Below are 17,809 nucleotides of genomic sequence, written 5' to 3'. Positions count from 1 at the left end.
ATTTCATGCATACTAGCTTGCTTTTGCAGATAGTCACTATCACCGGCAATCCAAAAGAACCTGATTATCTGTTGCTGTAATAAACCATACTTGATTGCATTGTGATAGCTCTCATTAATGCAACTAGGGTGAGGGTGGTTATCCGTGATAGTTCAGTGTTCTGAATCTAACCAGACCCCCAGACGGTTAATGCATTGTTGGTGAATGTCTGAACGGACCCCCAGGTGGTTATTACGTTTTTGGTGAATGTCCAAACGGACCCCCAGTTTTGGTGAATGTCCGACTGGTTCAGTACTCTGAATCCAACTGGGCCCGTAACGGTTAGTCAGCTACACCCCTTTAACGCGACACAATGCCCATAAAGACCCTAGTAGGTGCTCCAGTGACCGTGCATTTCCTAAAGCTGCCTGTGTAGCTCTGATGAAGACACCTGCACTTCATCCTTAGACAGGACACAGGTATTTATCATCTAAGCTACAACTTCCACACATTCCTGATAATGCTCAACTTGATCAAAATCAAAGTAAATATTCACAGAATGTTAGGGATTGGAAGAGACCTTGACAGATCATCTAGTCCAGTCCCCTGCTGGAGCAGGAACGCCTAGATCAGGTCACAGAGGAACATGTGCAGGCAGCCTGTCCCACTGCTCTGCTACCCTCAATGGGAAAAAGTTTTGTCTCATTTAAATGGAACTTCCTATGTTCCAGCTTGCACCCATTGCCATACCTTATCATTGGATGTCACCAAGAAGAGCCTGCCTCCATCCTCCTGACACTCATCCTTTGCATATTTATAAACATTAATGAGGTCACCCCTCAGTCTCCTCCAAGCTAAAGAGACCCAGCTCCCTCAGCCTCTCCCCATATGGGAGATGTTTCACTCCCTTAATCATCCTCGTGGCTCTGCGCTGGGCTCTCTCAAGCAGTTCCCTGTCCTTGAACTGAGGGGCCCAGAACGGGATGCAGTATTCCAGATGTGGTCTCACCAGGGCAGAGTAGAGGGGGAGGAGAACCTCTCTCGCCCTACTAACCACAGCCCTGATACACCCCAGGATGCCACCGGCCTTCTTGGCCACAGGGGCACAGTGCTGGCTCATGGTCATCCAGCTGTCCACCAGGAGCCCCAGGCCCCTCTCCCCTTCACTGCTCTCCAGCAGGGTAGTACCCAGCTTATACTGATGTCTGGGGTTGTTCTTGACAGGACTCTACGCTTGCCCTCATTATATTTCATGAAGTTTCTCCCTGCCCAACTCTCTCCAGCTTGTTGAGGTCCTGCTGGATGGCAGTGGTACCCTTTAATCCCTCCATGATTCCAAATATTCGTAGTTATTAGAATTATATGATTCTCTACAAATAGAGCACAACAGCTCCCTGACACAGAGCAAGGGTACTGAATAGCTGAACATTTCTTGAACCACGACACTGGAAGGGAACACCAGCAGGTGAATTTCTAGTTCAGATGAACCTAAGTAACAGTAACAGGAGATAAATTCATTAAAAGAAAAACAGAAACAAACAACACACAGGCTTGCTTGTAACTGCTCACAGCCTTCTTCCAGCAGGTTCTTTCAGGCCTTTATCCTGCAGACTTGGCCTTCCGAAGCCTGTGAGAAGTACCCTCCTCCATGTGAGGAACTGATCTGGAAGCAGTGAAGTATCTTAGGTCTGTATTTGTTTTAGTTTCTAAGGAATGAAATCTTCTCAGCCATGCAGAAGCCACGAAGACTAACCAGGTAAAGCCTTAAGAGGGACTTAGATCTGAACATGTTACACGTCAGTTAACAAGCAATGCAACAGCCTTCACGTCTAACAGAACATGTCAGATGTTGGTTTAGGAAGAACATTCAACATCCACAGGAAGCAAAGAGACTGAATTCCTCAAGTGTTGTCTGTTGTACAATATTCACCACACACAGCTGTGAAATCATTTGCTGAGAACATCCACTCATGTTTCCAATAACAAAGACCACTTATCTTGTCTTACAGCTAAAGAATTTGACACAGCCATCCTCCACAAACTCTGTGCTGTGTCTTGAGATAAGCCACAAAGCTGACTGGTGATTCTGCAGAAATCAGGGTTAACAAAGCTCCTCACCATCTCCCACAGTGACAAACCCTATGTCTGTAGGGCACCCATGTACATTCTTCCTACTAGCAAAGGGGCACCCACCACCAAAGGATCACCTTGAAAACCACTCTGCTCTGCGACAGTGGTCCACATTAACAGCTATACAGTTGTCACCACAACCGAATGCCTTAGGTAAATTTAATCTTTTAAGTTTAAGCAAAGCAAGTTTGCCATCCTGTTCCTTCTGCATGCATAGTTAGGACCTCATCGTTATCACGAGTGAAGACAAGACCCTTCTTTCTTCATATGTATTCCTGATGTTAAGACACTCATGCAATTAACATGACACATTAACTGAGTAGGTGAGTTTTGTTTTTTTTTTAAACAACTGGACCATGTACAAAAATTTAAACTCACTGACAAAATTCATGCTTCTTTTTTTCCCCTACAACTATCTTTCACAGACTCAGCTGGGCTCAAGTTTTTTATGGTCCTTAAAATACTAATTGCTGGTTCTCTGCTTTCTTTTGTGCCTCACTGCAAGACAAACAGCAGGGCCAGCACTGGTAGCAACATGCCAGACTAGATACACGCATACCAAAAAACGCAGTTCAGTGCGGAAAGGAGTTTTTGAGCTCTCAAAAGCAGTTCTAACTTCAAAGCAAGACACCTCAACAGAGCTGTCTTAGGAGTGTAAGGGTAAGGGTATCTATCAGCTGATGAAGTTTCTGCCAGTACAACAGTTATGCTCAGGCCAGTACTAAGTGGTTATTAAGAGTATTATGAGTACACCAGCCACCTCATTGAAGGTTTTGGTGGGATTTTCTTGCATATACACTCAAACTGTGCTACGTGTTTACATCTGACAAGGTTAGAATTTACCTGCAGATCTTCAGGACGTATGAAGTATGAAGCCTCTCCAAGGTCTGAGGTGAAGTGTATCAGCAGTTCAAGCACTGAACTTTGCCACAAGTTGACTTTAAGACTTCAAGAAAAGTTGTTCAGCTCACTCCCTGGCACAAGGGCATAAACTGAATTTTGTTGGATGTCCAAATACCTTGGAGAGGCCTAAGTCAGGACACAACAGACACTAAAACCTTGTGCAGGTATTTTACATACAATAGGATGGCCAGAGATACCTGAAACAAGCTGACATCTTCATATGAAGAAATTTATATAAAATGTTTGTAGAGCATGACTCATGGTAGAAAAGGATGTATTTTATCATAGCGAAGTATAAGCGATTGTGCAGAGAAATAGCTGTGACCACAAAGAGAAAGCAAAACCTACTTTATGTTAAGGTGTCTGAATATGGAATGTGGTTCTATTTTTTTCTTTCACTACAGCAATCACCAAGTAACTCCAAAGTTTTTTCTCCTTTTAAACAGAAGGGCTGTTATATGGCTCTAGATTGCAACCTAGGAGTTTAGGGTACAAATGCCCACAACTCCTATAGCCCAGGGAAACATGAAATCAACAACCTTGTTCTACAGAAGACAGTTCTTTCCTGAAAGGCCAAATAGCAGCAATCCTCACAGAGTTAAGCATTATAGCTCTGGGCTAGGAAAAAAGTTCTTTCATGACAATGGTAATATCTCCTGATAAAAAGAGGTATTGCCCGAATGTGCCAGTAGCCATTCAAGTCTGCTTTATTTTGTTCAGACAAGTCAAGGAAAAACTGAAATACCAACTAGGCAATGGTAGGTCATTCCCCTCTAGTAGGTCGTTCCTCTCCTTCATAGGAAAGGAGTTGAACTCGGTGTGGGTCCCCCTTCCAACTCAGCATATTCTATGATTCTATGAAAACTGACTACAGAATTTAGAGAGGTATCTGTCAAATTTGTCACTGCCAAGGCAAGTTCCTTCTCAGGGAGAAGACTGCATGAATCACATTAACATTAAACTTACTAGCTCACTTAAATTTTGAAGCCAATGGCAAATGGCATGATTTACAACAGTTCAAATACTGAAATTTCAGTCTCTACTTTTGTGCAAAATACTTATATTTGCTCTTCATGCATCCGAAAGCACAGTCAATGAAGACCGCTTACATCCATCTTCTTTTCAACGTGTCAGAATTCTAATTTCAAGCACTACAACAAGTTTTTCCAACTGTTCTGAATATTGCATCATTTCCTAGAACTCCAGGACCAGGAAAAGTATTTTTCCATTCACTTCCAACCTTTTGTTTATTTTTATATAGTATGTAGCAAAAACAGTAAACATTCCTAGAACTCCAAAATGAAACTTCGGAAGGATCAAGGATTAAAACATAATAAAGCTTCTGAAGCAAGAGTATCTAAAGCAAGCTTCTGGAATAACAAAACTAATTTCTAAAGTCTTGTCTGCTAGAAGTTGCCACCTTTTCTTAATCTAATAAAGCAAAGTACTACGAAAAGGACATTTTTAATAGGACATTCAAGTATTTTTTTAAATATGTACACTTTGAATAGGAGAATTTGTTGTAATGCTCACAAAAGAATCGTAAAGATGATAAAGTAAACTCACTGTGTACCATACCTAATTATGCATTTGAAAGTCTGCACTCTCACTAAGCAATACATCCTGAAACATCTTTTTAAAAAGGTCTTGCTTAGCAGCCTGTCTTCCTGTTCAGGCATTTAAGAACAGGAAAGAGGCTTGCAAAAAGACAAGAGAACAGAATACAAAACATAAATCCCATTAACCCCACTTCAGAATTTTTGGTACCAGCAAAGGAAGAATATTAAGAATTAAAAATTTGGGCTAAAAAAACACACCACTTAATAATCGGACACGTTATGACATAAGTGATGTAAAATTACTCTCCTTATTGAAGAAAACCAGTAGCTCCACAACAGAAGTCTCTGATGGTGACTGTGAAAACTCCCCTGCCCAACTTCCACCACAGTGCTGATTCACAGTCAACAGCTGTCAGCACAGCCGAGGGGCTACTTGCAGGAATATGCTATGAACCACACATACCCACTCCCAAATGAAGAAAGAAAGGGGTGGAGATTTAATATAAGGAAGTATTATTAGATTTTAGTACCACAAAAAATTACCCACCAGTGCAGCCAAGATGGCGGCATCAAACCAACAGTATATACCTGGGGAAAGGGAATAACGAGAGGGTCAAGTCACTACTCAGTTCCCTCAAACTAATCACAGGAAAACAATTTTTCAAACTGAAATAATTTTACAGCTCCTCAAAAAGTAGAATAGCAGTCTGCTATGAAAAAACACTTGAAATGCATTTCCCTGGAAGTGCTCACGGCCAGGCTGGATGGGGCCTGGGCAAACCTGATCTAATGGGTAGCATCCCTGCCCATGGTACGGGGGTTGGAGTTAGATGGTCTCTAAGGTCCCTTCCAACCCGAGCCGTTCTATGGTTCTATGCAAGAAGCCTACTCTGATGGCTCTGCAGCGTTAGTGGCCACACTTTGTAAACCACTTGTCCCAGGTCCCTTTCTCTAGGCAGTAATTCAGTTTCGTATAAGCTGCAGAATATAATAAACACATATAAAAACAATTCTATAAACAAGTATAAAAACACTTAAAGAAAAGGTGCCTCTAATTAATTAAATCTTATGCCTTTGTGTTATTTCAAGTTACAGAATCTGGGGCATAGAAGTTCACATTTAGTAGCAGTAAGTTAAGTTACACTATCTTGTTAGGAACAGGAAGCAGCATCTCCAGTGAAAAATATTTGCCAGACACATTATGAAAAGCAGACATGAAGCAAAATAAAGCACTTTATAGTCTGCTATCATACACTGGTAACTCAGTTACTAGCTTGCAAGATTTTGAAATTCTTAACTATACAGAATACTAATGAAAGATCAAGTGCAAAGATGATTGATAAGTACCATGGAATTCAGCAAAGAGAAAGATGGATTTTATAAAACTGTCTCAGTCAGAACACAAGACAGATAATCCTTATGGGCCTGCAGTACAAAGAGAAAGCAGCCCACAAGAACAAAGTCTGGACACATCGTCGATGCCACCACTGCAGTTCCCAGGTACACCCACATTGTCACTGAAGCATTCGAGACACCAGGATCAAAGTGCTTCAGAGAATGAAACTGTGAAGCAGAAGTTAACGTAACTCTAAAAACTGCAAAGCAGTTATCAGTTATAAATGAAGAATTCTGATTTCCACCCCCTCCCCCCCAAGGTTTTTCCCTTTCCACTGTCAATTGCATGTGGATCTTTCAAGCACAGCTCTAGCAACTGCACTTGTTAAAGACTGGCTTTTTTTTTCCCCCCCATAGGTCCAGCAGAGACAGGGATTAGATTCCTACACTAGTATACTATATTCTTGAAGTCAGCTTGTGAAACGTGAAGACCAAGTAAGAAATAGAGAGAGAGATGGAATTGTCCAGGCTGTTGCCTTAGTACAGTAAAGGACAAAAGAAGTCTTACAGTAACACTAGTTAGGCATTTGTCAAAAATGGAAGGAAGAAAAAGATGAGGAACTCCATGGATTGTAGTTCTGAAGAAGAAACAGAGGCTTAACACTTGAATAAGCTTTTACAAAGAAATAAGAGAAGCTATACAGTCACTTCATTATAGTACATGATCCATATTTCTAGATGAGGGAATTTGTTCAGTTTATCTTCATTAAAACATGATGTTTACAGGTATCATTATACTTCTCCACAAAGAAATACACAAGAGGAAGCTGTAAGGAGGCTCCTTTGGCCTGAAAGAAAATCAATTTCTGTTCTTTTCTGCTTCCCCTCCCTGTTGCTGCTGTTAAAAGTAAAAATAAATAAGTAAAAAAGGAAAAGAAAAGGAAGAGATCAGCGAGATACTTACACCATGAACCAGTTGAGGTCCGTCCTCTTTTTGACCTTTCTTGATTAGCTTTTTCAGAAGCCAAAGAAGCTCTGGTTTGAATATGTCTTTTTACCGGGTTCTGCTGTGATTCTGTGGCTTTCTCCACTCCATGAAAGTATTTCATATGATAATGCAATAACTTCGCTTTGCGGAAGGATTTTGAACAGTCCACAAACTTGCATTTAAACTTGTGATCTTGATCAACAGTTGCATTTTTTTTTGGTGCAAGAAAATCTGCTCTCCTAAAAGGTTTTGTTACTGTAAGAACAAAACAGATAAATTCCCCCATGCACTTGCTATATTTACCAAAAGGCTTCCAAAATTAAAAAAAAACGGGCATGCATTCAAAACGTGTTAGCTAAGAAATGTTAAAAAAAAAAAAAAACAACTTTAATGTTGTATCTGCTGTTAAGATCAATAGCTTTTAAGGGAAAACTCTGCCCTACTGTGCTCCTAAAATCATGTCATAATGTTCGTGTTTTTATGAATGACTTACTGTCTAGATATTTTGCTTCTATGAGTCCTTTGCCCAACAGCTAGTATCACTGTATATAGTGCTACTCTAGATATAAGACAATTATAATCTTCAGTATTCCAACTAAAACATACACTTTGTTCTATCAAGTATATTATTTACTTGTTTGTAACTGTTCACATCTTTGGTGCAATCACTTTCCAAGGAAAACAATTCAGCTCAACTACTTTCCTATCTTTCTGGATGCCTTGCCTGACCACCGCAGTCTGATTACTTTCAGCAACAAAGGAACAATAAACAGTATGTCAGAACATTTTTCTGAACATCTCCTAGAAGCTACAGTTAATTGGTTTCTCAAAAAAAAAAAAAAAAGGCAAGTCTTCCAACTCAAGAAAGTTTTAAGCATTTGCTTAACAGAGCATTGCTGTGCAACCTGGGTATACCTCCATTTAACCTGTTAAGTTCTTGCTCTTTCTCCCAGGACTTTAGAAACTTAATGTTTTTGCTATGAAACACATAAATGTTGTGAACTAACAGTAAATTGGACTACTGTCACTAGTCCCTGCATCTGATAAAACAGGAGAGGCAGCAAATAGGAAACAGATACAAGAGATCAGGGCAATTATCCATCACTAGCATACATCCAGCATCAAATAACCACCAACCAGAGGACAAAGTAATCGTATGAAAGGAGGTATCGTTTTTACAAAACAGTTTCCAAATATAAATTTTCCATTTGTTTTGCCAGCACTAAAACATTATTTCCCTATTTATGAGTATTCTCAAACTCAGGGAGTTAAGAAGGAAGAAGCATTTAAAGACAACACCTAGACCCAGCAACAGTGATACAACCTAAAAGTTTTCATTAGCACGTTGTGTACCACGGCATTACATTGAAAATAGTTGGAAAGAGAGCACAAAGGACCCAGAAACATTACAAACATGAACAAGAGCAGTTAGTTTTTTACAAGCACACGTACACAGGAACGGATTGAATGGGAGAGTTATAGATAGCATCAACACAATTTGATGCAAGACAGCACAGATCGTTCAGAAATGTTTAGCATGTAGCAACAAAAATGGTGAATTCCACTGAGTTGCATATTTGAAGGATATGTAAGAAGCACCCTAGAAAGCTATCTGAAGTGTACTCAGTTTAAATACGTCATGGGAAAAAAATAACTTGAAGTTATTCATGGAGGAAAAACAGGGAACAGTACTATGGAGACTGGTATAGGTAGAAAGATTAACAGACTCATATATGCACATGAGATTGATTAAAAGAAAGAAGAAAATGGTAGAAACGAAGATATAGCTTTTAGGTGTTTCACAAGGAGAACGGGAAAGACATTTTGGTGTAGTTGTATTAAGAACATCCTGACAGGGAAACTGCTTCAAGCAATGAGGGTAGTAAGGTTGCAACAAACCTGAACAACTGGATCACGCTAGCAGAACGACGAAGCTTGCCAATACCAAAATCTAAATAGACTGTGCACCATTAGAAGCTGCATTCTTAGGGAATGAAAATTATTTTGGGACTGATTAATGAAATGGCTGGTGGATTTAGTGAAAGCAAGTGCAGACAGGTTCTCTTGACTGTAAGGCTAAAAACCAGCATTCAGGACAACGAAAGATAACTTGCTTCAACTTAATTAGCATTAAGATGGGGAAACTTTAACTACAGCAGGGAGGGGCAAATGGGCCCAAAGATTTATTTAACAAGTATTATGAAGATGACAAGGGAAGCTGTTATACCATCACACAGCTGTCACGATGAGGCCCTGTCAGGAGCTCTGTACCCAAGCTTGGAGCACTTTCCTTCCATTGGGATGGACAAATTCTTGAGCAGACACAGGGAACAGCTTCTAAATGATCAGCTAAAAGTTAGAAGAGGAGCACAGGATCGTGTCAGCTGAAGTTTAGCAACAAGGAGGTAACAAAGACATGGGGTAGGGGGAAGGAAAGAAGAAAAATAAAACTTACTGCAATGTGCAAAAGGAATCTACTCTGAGAAATGAAAACCACAGACAATCACACAAAGTTCAGAACAAAGCTTATATTAGTAGCATTGCCACCACATTTGCATCTTTCTTCTTTGCAAGACTATAGAATTCCCTGCTGCCAGGAAACTGTACAAAACCAAGGCTCAGCTCTGCCACTCAGGGGAGTCCTTAAGGAGGCTGTACTCCCAGCTAAGCATCAGCTGAGGCTTCTTCATCACACCAACATATAAAGGGGTGTTACTTTCATTCTTACACAATTTTTGCTCACTAAACGTAGCACTAAAATTGGTTTCTATTGAAAGAAGGCCAGTTTTGCATCATTAGCATCAAGTTTTCAGGCACTTGCCTTTCCAGAGGAGGTTGGTTAGTAAGGTGAACATACCATGTTTCCTCTGACTACAAAGAAATCTTAATGATAAATCTCCCACCCGCTGTTTCTTCTGTGCTTTTAAACAAAGTTAAAAACCTTTACCTGGTACTCAATTAAACACTACACTATTAATCACACAAACTCAAGGTCAAACAAACAACAGTGTCTCCTTTAACTTTCACTGCACAGACAAAAACATCTTTTCAGCATTCAGCTCAGCAGCCTACCTCACTTCTCAGTGCACTCTATTATCCAAAGGACACAAGCTTTAAGACAAATTTAACAGTAAGTTTACAGTAAAATGTCACCATGCAGAAGCTTAAGTCCACAAGAGATTTCTCTCCACTACCTCTCCCCAAATTCCTTCTTTGAATTGACTCTTGATGGGAGAGGAATGTGTGGCAGCAGCCCAGAATCCAGATTTAAGGTCTGCCAGACTTTGAGAATCTTCTACAAGGCAGTGGTAAAGCATCCCAAAATGTCAGCAGTGCACAGAATACTTAAGAGCTTTTTCCCCTCTCAGTTAGAAGCTTGCCTTTACTGCAGTGTATAGTCATTAGATCTTCACAAATTGCTTTTTAAAGTGATGAGACTTCTAGTCTCTGTCTCCCACTCTCCAAAGAAATATTAAGAGAAAAACAAATTATTCCTTTGCTTGCTGTTAAACTTAAGTCTCTTCCATCTGGTACTTTCATGATTCTTCATTTTGTTACTGTTACCCTTCTTGAACTGCAGATGTAAATTTTATGTATTCTGTAGTTAACTGCACCAGCGATTCTGTGTTGTGATGAAAAAACTTGCCTCTGACTTTTCCAACTATCATAAAAACATGAAGTTGGCTTATTAGGCCTACTGTTGTCGGTCAGTTCAGTGCAGTCAGCCTCAATTACACGAATCACTTGGGAGTTCTTTTAGGAATACATCTAGTCCCACAACAGCTCAGGTTTTAATCACAGCCTTACCTCTAGCCCAGCCGACACTCCGTACACCGCGCCTTGGACCTTTTTACACCACTGGGCTGACTTCCTCTTTAGCACTTTTTATTTCTTCTGATACTTTCTGTTGTTCTCCTTCAGCTCAAGTGTTCCTGCTCACCATTTTAGCACTCGAACTATGCTTCTTCCTTAGTTTTCCCAAAACCTGTCTTCCAAGACCTCAACTGTGAAACAAAGTACCTTGCCTGATTGCTCTTCTCACCTTACTTTAGGTAAGAACAGCATTAAGCACCTTCAGCACATCCAGCAACCATTCAGTTACAGAAAGCAGAAAGTTCTGGTTTTTGAGCCTGAAACGTTATTTGACATTGGAAGAACTACTTAAGACTATTTCCTCTTACCACTTTCTTCTTGTGTCAGCACTGAATTCGTAACAATAAAAATAGGGATGTCTACAATGCACAAAAAGCTTGGCAAGTGCGCAGTGTACTACTCAACATGCAAACCTCAATATGCATTCAGAGGGGCTAGCAGGTAGGTGCACTTAAACCTCTCCAAGTGCAAGTGAAGCCTTTAACATTGTTTCCAGATCACTGTGTCTAGCTGTAAGAAAGTTCCAGTTAGCAAGGTTGATGGACTTCCATTTATACTCCATCTTTATGTTTACAATGACAGCTTTTACACAACCCTGAAGGAATACCAGCCTACCTAGGTGAGCTGCAGGATATGCAGCTGTCCTCTCTACGTGGATAGAAATATTTGCTGCTTCTCCATTAACTGAAACACAATGCTAAATGTGACAAAATTAGAAAACCACATGGTAAGTACAAGATAAATTGAATCCTTGGATGCATGTCTACGCATGTGAAGTCGTCTCAAGTTCTGGAAAACACAAACACGATAGCAGATCTGTGGAAAGCAAAGGGAGCTCCCCTTTAAAGTCAAATCAATTTTTGAGAGTAAAGCTACACCAACTGCCATAGAGTGCTTTTAAGGCTGCTTTCAGATACATGAAATGGAGCATTAACTGGCTATAAGAATTTGCCAGCAGGCTCACCCCATTATTTGAAGCATGACTTGCTTTAGCTAAAACCTAAATCACCAGTTGTAATCCCTAGACACTAGGGGAATCAAAAAACAGCAGAATGGTGTTTTTTTTTCATATAATTAACTTAATGAGAATTTTGATGAAAATTCAAAAAAAAAAAAAAGGAAATTAAGCTTTGACAAAATGCTGTATTGCCTTCTAGAACACATTACCTTTTAAAAGATAACAAGCACGTGAACATTGCCAATTGCATCTGCTGTGACTGCAACTACTCTAAGTCTTGAATCATCTACTGACCAGTAATTGGGCACTCTTAAATATCACTTTTGCCCTTAAAAACTGCTGATATTGAAATGTTATCAACCTTGTTCTTCTCATACATCGTGCATGTTAAAACCAGTACTGCTGGGGTCCATCATTCACCCATGCCAAAACAAAACTAACACCACACACTGAAGAAAAGGAGGGTTATTAATTTTATATTTTGTAGTATTTTCCTACAAAAAGAGGATGAGTTCCCATCAAGTGATTAGAATTGAAGCCCGCAGACAAAGTTAGTACTGGGTTACAAGCTTGCACTATTCTAAGTAAAAGTTATCTGTCACCTTAACTCCTATGTTTTTTTTGTTTGTTTGTTTTTTTAGGAGAACCCTGCATGTAAGAAATGCCCGTTTTTTCCACCTGTATCAGTTGTTCTGACAGAACACTTCTTTCCAAACCCCAAAACTCTTGAATACACCCGCAAGTATGAGAACATAAACTGCTTGACATTCAATTATTAGTGTTTGGAGCACTACTGTTCCCTATCATGCTTGTCATCTACAGTGGAGTATATAAACACAATGCCAAAAGTAAGCCAGAAATATGTACAGGATAACACAATTCTAATCTGTAACAACAGATTTGCCCTGATAGGATCTACGGATTTTAAAATTACTGATTAACAAACCACTCACTCTAGTAACATTTTTAATGTTAGTTAAATATAGAAACCTATGAATTTTTCTTTTATGACAACTCACAGTTTTTACTCAAATGCACCCTATGCAATTCTCGCTCCACATCCCTAAGAAGTTTCTCCAATAACAACTCTTGATTGCCATATCTGGATGTCTACCCACACACATCTGGAGCTTCTAATGTTTAGTGAGGTGGCTTTAATTAAATGAAACAAAACCCATGTTCAGAAACGTGGATTTTCAGACACCATCACCACTCCTGAACTTCAGGCAACAATTCAATGCAAGCACATTCTTGAGTGAGCTGGATTCAAGTTAGTTCAAGTACTTACAGAAATGTGAACGTCAAGAGTGCAATACTGGAGGCTCTGGGTACTGAAGCAAACTAGAAGTTGTTACCCCAGCTTTATTCCTTGTATCCAAGTAAGTTAGCTCAGGAGATGCCCACATCTCATGAATCACATCAGTGTGAATTACACTGAAGCATTATGCATTCAGCTGATATTCTCATCCATTTAAGACAAAGTGCTCAGTAATATACACAATACAAAACCAAAGGGAAAACTAAAGTAGTAACTGCAAAAGATAACCAAAGGGACCACAGTTTCTTGAATTATCAATGGTTCAGTTGCACATCAGCATTATCCTGAAGTCTTACCCCATTTATCTGGGGCCAGAGTTAAGCTCCCCAAAAGCTAAAACCGAAAAGTATCACTACGTTTCAAATGTACAAATAGTTATTTTCCCCACTTTCTCCCCAACAAAATACAGCATCTCACCTCAACATATAGTATGCAAGTTCAAGCAGAAATATATATTAAGATGAACATAAACTGCACCTGTGATTTCAAGCTGAACATGTATGAAAGTCAAACTAAAACACCAGCAGTTTTTTCCTGGAGTCCTTAAGTCTGTCAATCAATTCCTTAAAGTTTGTTCCACAGGAAGAGATTCCCCGATCAGCACTGAATACACACAGAATATTTTAGTACGAAGTCTTGGTCTATTTGTTCTTTCACACTTACTAGATATATTTTGTTTGCTGTAACCTGACATACTGATGAATTACAGATCCCAAAACCTTTTTTTTTCCTTAAAAAGCAATCCCTGAAAACAAGCATACAGCTACAACAACAGCCCAGTTCATGTACACTAGTACAAATTTTAATACTACGTTGACTTTGTAGACACTTGAAGCTAAGATACTGGGAAACTCCTTGAAAAGCTATATGAGTACTAAAGTTAAAAAACAGAAGCCCTTCCAAGAGGCAATTTTTTTTTTTTTTGAAGTAATATTTGACCACTAACCCCATAGCTCTGTGATTACACATTATGGCACGAAGCAAAATGATCATGCCCAACACATACCAACTGAAAAGATGCTGGATATACCATAGAAAACAGGTGTATGTATCATCAGACTGTTTAAGAGAACAAAGATCAAAAGAGCTTTAAGACTTAAATATTAGTAGACAACCCATGTACTTCCCATGCACATGCTATTGTTATCAGTGGCAAACAGAGGGAATTTCATTAGTACAGTTTCAGCTGTACACATTTGTACAGGGTGGGTAAAAGAGGATGTGCAAGCAGGAGAGGAAGTTTGGAAGAACAAACAGGATGAAAGCTAGCACAGAGGTTATTCTAGCAATGCTAAGCAACTCTGAATTCCTCTAAATGCTCTGGTCCATTTAATTTAAAGCTTTCTTGATAGAGTGTAAACTAGTGAATTTGTAGTTCAAGTTTTCCCAATTAGCTGGGGATAAGAATATTTAAGCTCCAGGAAATAATCACAGGACAGCATTATATTTGGGCGTAGTTTACTGCCTATATAGGAACTTTCAATTTGAAAAAGAAAGATAACTACACTTCTAAGATAAAATAACAGTATTTGCACATTGAGAAAGACTGAAGTGTTTGAACTATTTCACACATTTGCACTAAAAATTCTGAATATTCTAGGGTTTAAGTGTACCAGAGGCCAAAACACGAGTGCATAGAATTGCACAGCTGAGGTTCCCCCACGTCAGCACTCTGACACACTGCAGCACATAAGTAACAACCCAACTAATGTCACCATTCACATGTTAGAAATATTACACCCCATCACTTAAAAAGTATGGTTTCTGCTTTTTGGAAACCTCCAAACCTGTCAACCTCCAAAGCTTTCACAAGAAATTAAAATTGAGTGCATAAGGAGTAAAATTACAAATTTTCCCCCCATAGTTAGCATTACACAAATGTATTATTTGTTAGTCACACTCAAGAGCATGAAGGACCTGCCCTTAGTTGACTTAAGAAAAGCATTAATATTATAACAAAAAAATCAGAATTTAAACCTGTAGCAGAAGGTTCTTGAGTTCCGACAGCAGCAGAGGAAGACTCAGTGTCTTCCGCTTTTTCTTCTTGCAAACTGGCATCCGTACTGAGTACCGTGCTATGCGATGTGTTTCCAGGGGATGCTTGTTCACTGAAACTTTGGTCAGATTCAACGGGAACATCTAACTGGACTATAAGGGAGGGGAAAAAAAAAGAGGAAACTGAGTAAAACGCATACAAAAGCATATTCTGAAACAATGTGTGTTCGTCATATTACAGTAGAGAAACAACCACCCATGATCATACTGCTGTTTTATTAACACAAAATTAAGCTTTTACAACACAACCACTTGCATCTACCCTCTGAATTCAAAAGCTGCTTAAAAACAGACTACCAGCTCATTACAGAGAGGTGGGATAGGTCTACTCATACCATTGTCAGAACTTTCCCTGAAAGGGAAAGGCAGTAAAGGACAAGATAGAAGAATAAAGCGTTACTTCTAACCAGTCCAAAAATAAAAGCATCTTGGTTGGTGTTTTTAGTGTTCAAGAGGATTAAATTTTAAGTTTAGCAATTAAATTACTTCCGATCAAAAGAATGTTAAAACTTTGTAATTACTTCACTTTTGCAAGCAAAACCTGCATCTCTTCAGAACTTTTCCTGTAAGTCTTTTGTCAACCTGTGGAGCTCTCCCTCTCAAGGCAGCCAAGGATCCAGCCAGTTATCTCTCTACTGGAAAAGCACCCTACACGCAAGGTAAGTGCTAGAGTTACTGATGGACAGGGAATCAGAAACAAAAAACAATGAAGGCAGTAGAGATTAAAATATGCTTTCCTTGAGTTTACTCTGCACTGCTACTCAAATTGGGTTTTAAATGCAGATTACAGGTTATGCAAGTGTAAATACAGTGCTTGCAACTAGAAGACTTCTATACCAAATCCAGAGTATACCAGGAAGCTGCTTACCCTTCTCAGGCTCCTTTGGGTTAGATATTGCATCTTTCAGAGGCTGAATTTCTGTTGAAGTTGTGACCTGATCTGTATTTAAAATCTCATGGCTAACACTAGATGAGAGTCTTGAAGACCGCCTCCTGATCTGGTCTTTTTCATGGTTATCTGAAGAGTTCTTCAATTTTTCCTGAGCTAGAACAGAGAAATCTGATGGTACTATGAAGGCATAGGATTACTGAATAGCTCAGTAGCCAACTTGAAAGATCATTTTCCTCCCAGTGAGGGTTTTTAATTGTTTTTAATGATTCAGTTTAACAGCAAAAGCCAAATAGCCCTAGTGATTAGGCCTCTTCACCAAAGCTATGTGGATATCAACAGTTACAGAAAAAAAAGTATAGAATCCAGAGAAAAGCCTGTTTTGTACATCTCTTAATACTTTCTTTTGTTAACAAATTTAAGATAACAATCACTATCTTACTGATAAAACATTGCTTTAAAAAGCAACCATCCCACAAATGTAAGTAATACCAGAAGTTAGATGTGACAATTCAGACACAAACAACTTTGATCCTAAAGTGGTAGCATGCATGCACTCAAGTTTTAATGCCTTCTGGTCCTAAGGAAGGGAAAGAGTGACTTCCTCAGATCTTCATCTCCTTGTTCAGACAATTACATCTTCTATAGTAATATTCTTTCTCAACAACACATTCAAGTTCCTTAAATGTCATTATACAATATTAAAAGTAGAAGCTATCAGACTGCAATGATCTGAATTTTTATCTAAGATTAAAGTCGCTTTGCGAAGCAATGTGCTAAATTCTCCATCTAGTAACTAAAAACATCCAAACGAAGTGTCCAAAGGCTACAAAGATGGTGAAGGGTCTGGAGGGCAAGACATAGGAGGAACGGCTGAGGTCCCTTGGTTTGATCAGCCCAGAAAAAGGAGGCCAAGGGGAAGCCTTATAGCAGCCTGCAGCTCCCTCACGAGGGGAGCGGAGGGGCAGGCGCTGAGCTCTGCTCTCTGGGGACAGCGACAGGACCCAAGGGAACGGCTTGGAGCTGGGACAGGGGAGGGTTGGGCTGGGGGTTAGGGAAAGGTTCTCCACCAAAAGGCTGGTCAGGCACTGGAACAGGCTCCAGTGGGCCTGCCAGAGTTCAAGAAGTGTTTCGACAACGCCCTCAGCCATGCGGTCTAATTTTTAGTGGTCCTGTGTGGTACCAGGAGGAGGACTCAATGATCCTTGGGGGTCCCTTTCAACTTGAGCTATTCTCTAGTTCTATGATTCCATGAGAATAGTTTCTCCACCTAGAGAAGGGTTTCTGTAACCTTTTAAGTATTAGAGCCAATATAACTATTACCTCCCTTACATCTGTGAAATCCGTCAAGAATGACAGCTTGTGGTTTCTCTATCCAAACCAAACTTTCAAGACTTAGGAGCTAATTTCAGCATAACGATGCCATATGTGAACAGCCAATTTAAGAGGAAATGCAGCACCTGTTTTTCTATTTCAGATATCACAGTTAAAGATTAATACCACAGACTTTCTTTCTCCACTTCAGCTTATACGTACAAATACTGCAAGAGTTCAAAACAAAAAAACACTCACACAAGTTTCTTTCAACCCTAGGACGCTTTGAAGGAACTTCACCTCCTTTAGGTATTTTCCGACGTCTCAACTCCAAAGTTATTGGCTGCAGTGTCTGAGAGCTTGGTTCTACATATTTAGACAGAGAACAGAAGTTGACTAGATGGAAAGCTGGGAAACTTTAAAACAAATTCACAAGTCTTGCAATTTAAAATACTAGACCTACATAAATAGTATCCCGTGGCTTTCAGTCTACATACAAGCATTTATC

The 17,809-nt window shown here is 39.6% G+C and overlaps 1 protein-coding gene across 12 annotated transcripts in view; it reads right to left on the bottom strand.

The window, feature by feature from the left end:
* Window positions 1–17,809, bottom strand: part of PHF20 (PHD finger protein 20) — a 73,749-nt gene that overhangs the window by 30,910 nt on the left and 25,030 nt on the right. For 9 of the 12 annotated variants that reach the window (XM_027472713.3, XM_027472712.3, XM_038166451.2 and 6 more), the window contains 4 exons: window positions 17,560–17,667; window positions 15,967–16,143; window positions 15,021–15,191; window positions 6,871–7,149 (listed from right to left, as the gene is read on the bottom strand). In XM_027472713.3, coding sequence (XP_027328514.1) covers window positions 6,871–7,149; window positions 15,021–15,191; window positions 15,967–16,143; window positions 17,560–17,667 — 735 coding nt within the window. The remainder of the gene's footprint in view (window positions 1–6,870; window positions 7,150–15,020; window positions 15,192–15,966; window positions 16,144–17,559; window positions 17,668–17,809) is intronic. The other 3 variants (XM_027472717.3, XM_027472718.3, XM_027472714.3) reach the window with 2 other exon arrangements.

This window comes from Anas platyrhynchos, chromosome 21, assembly GCF_047663525.1.
Source record: "Anas platyrhynchos isolate ZD024472 breed Pekin duck chromosome 21, IASCAAS_PekinDuck_T2T, whole genome shotgun sequence".
In the NCBI taxonomy this organism is placed as follows: Eukaryota; Metazoa; Chordata; class Aves; order Anseriformes; family Anatidae; genus Anas; species Anas platyrhynchos.
The sequence above is the reverse complement of the archived record's forward strand: the minus strand, read 5'-3'. Positions and strand labels throughout refer to the sequence as shown.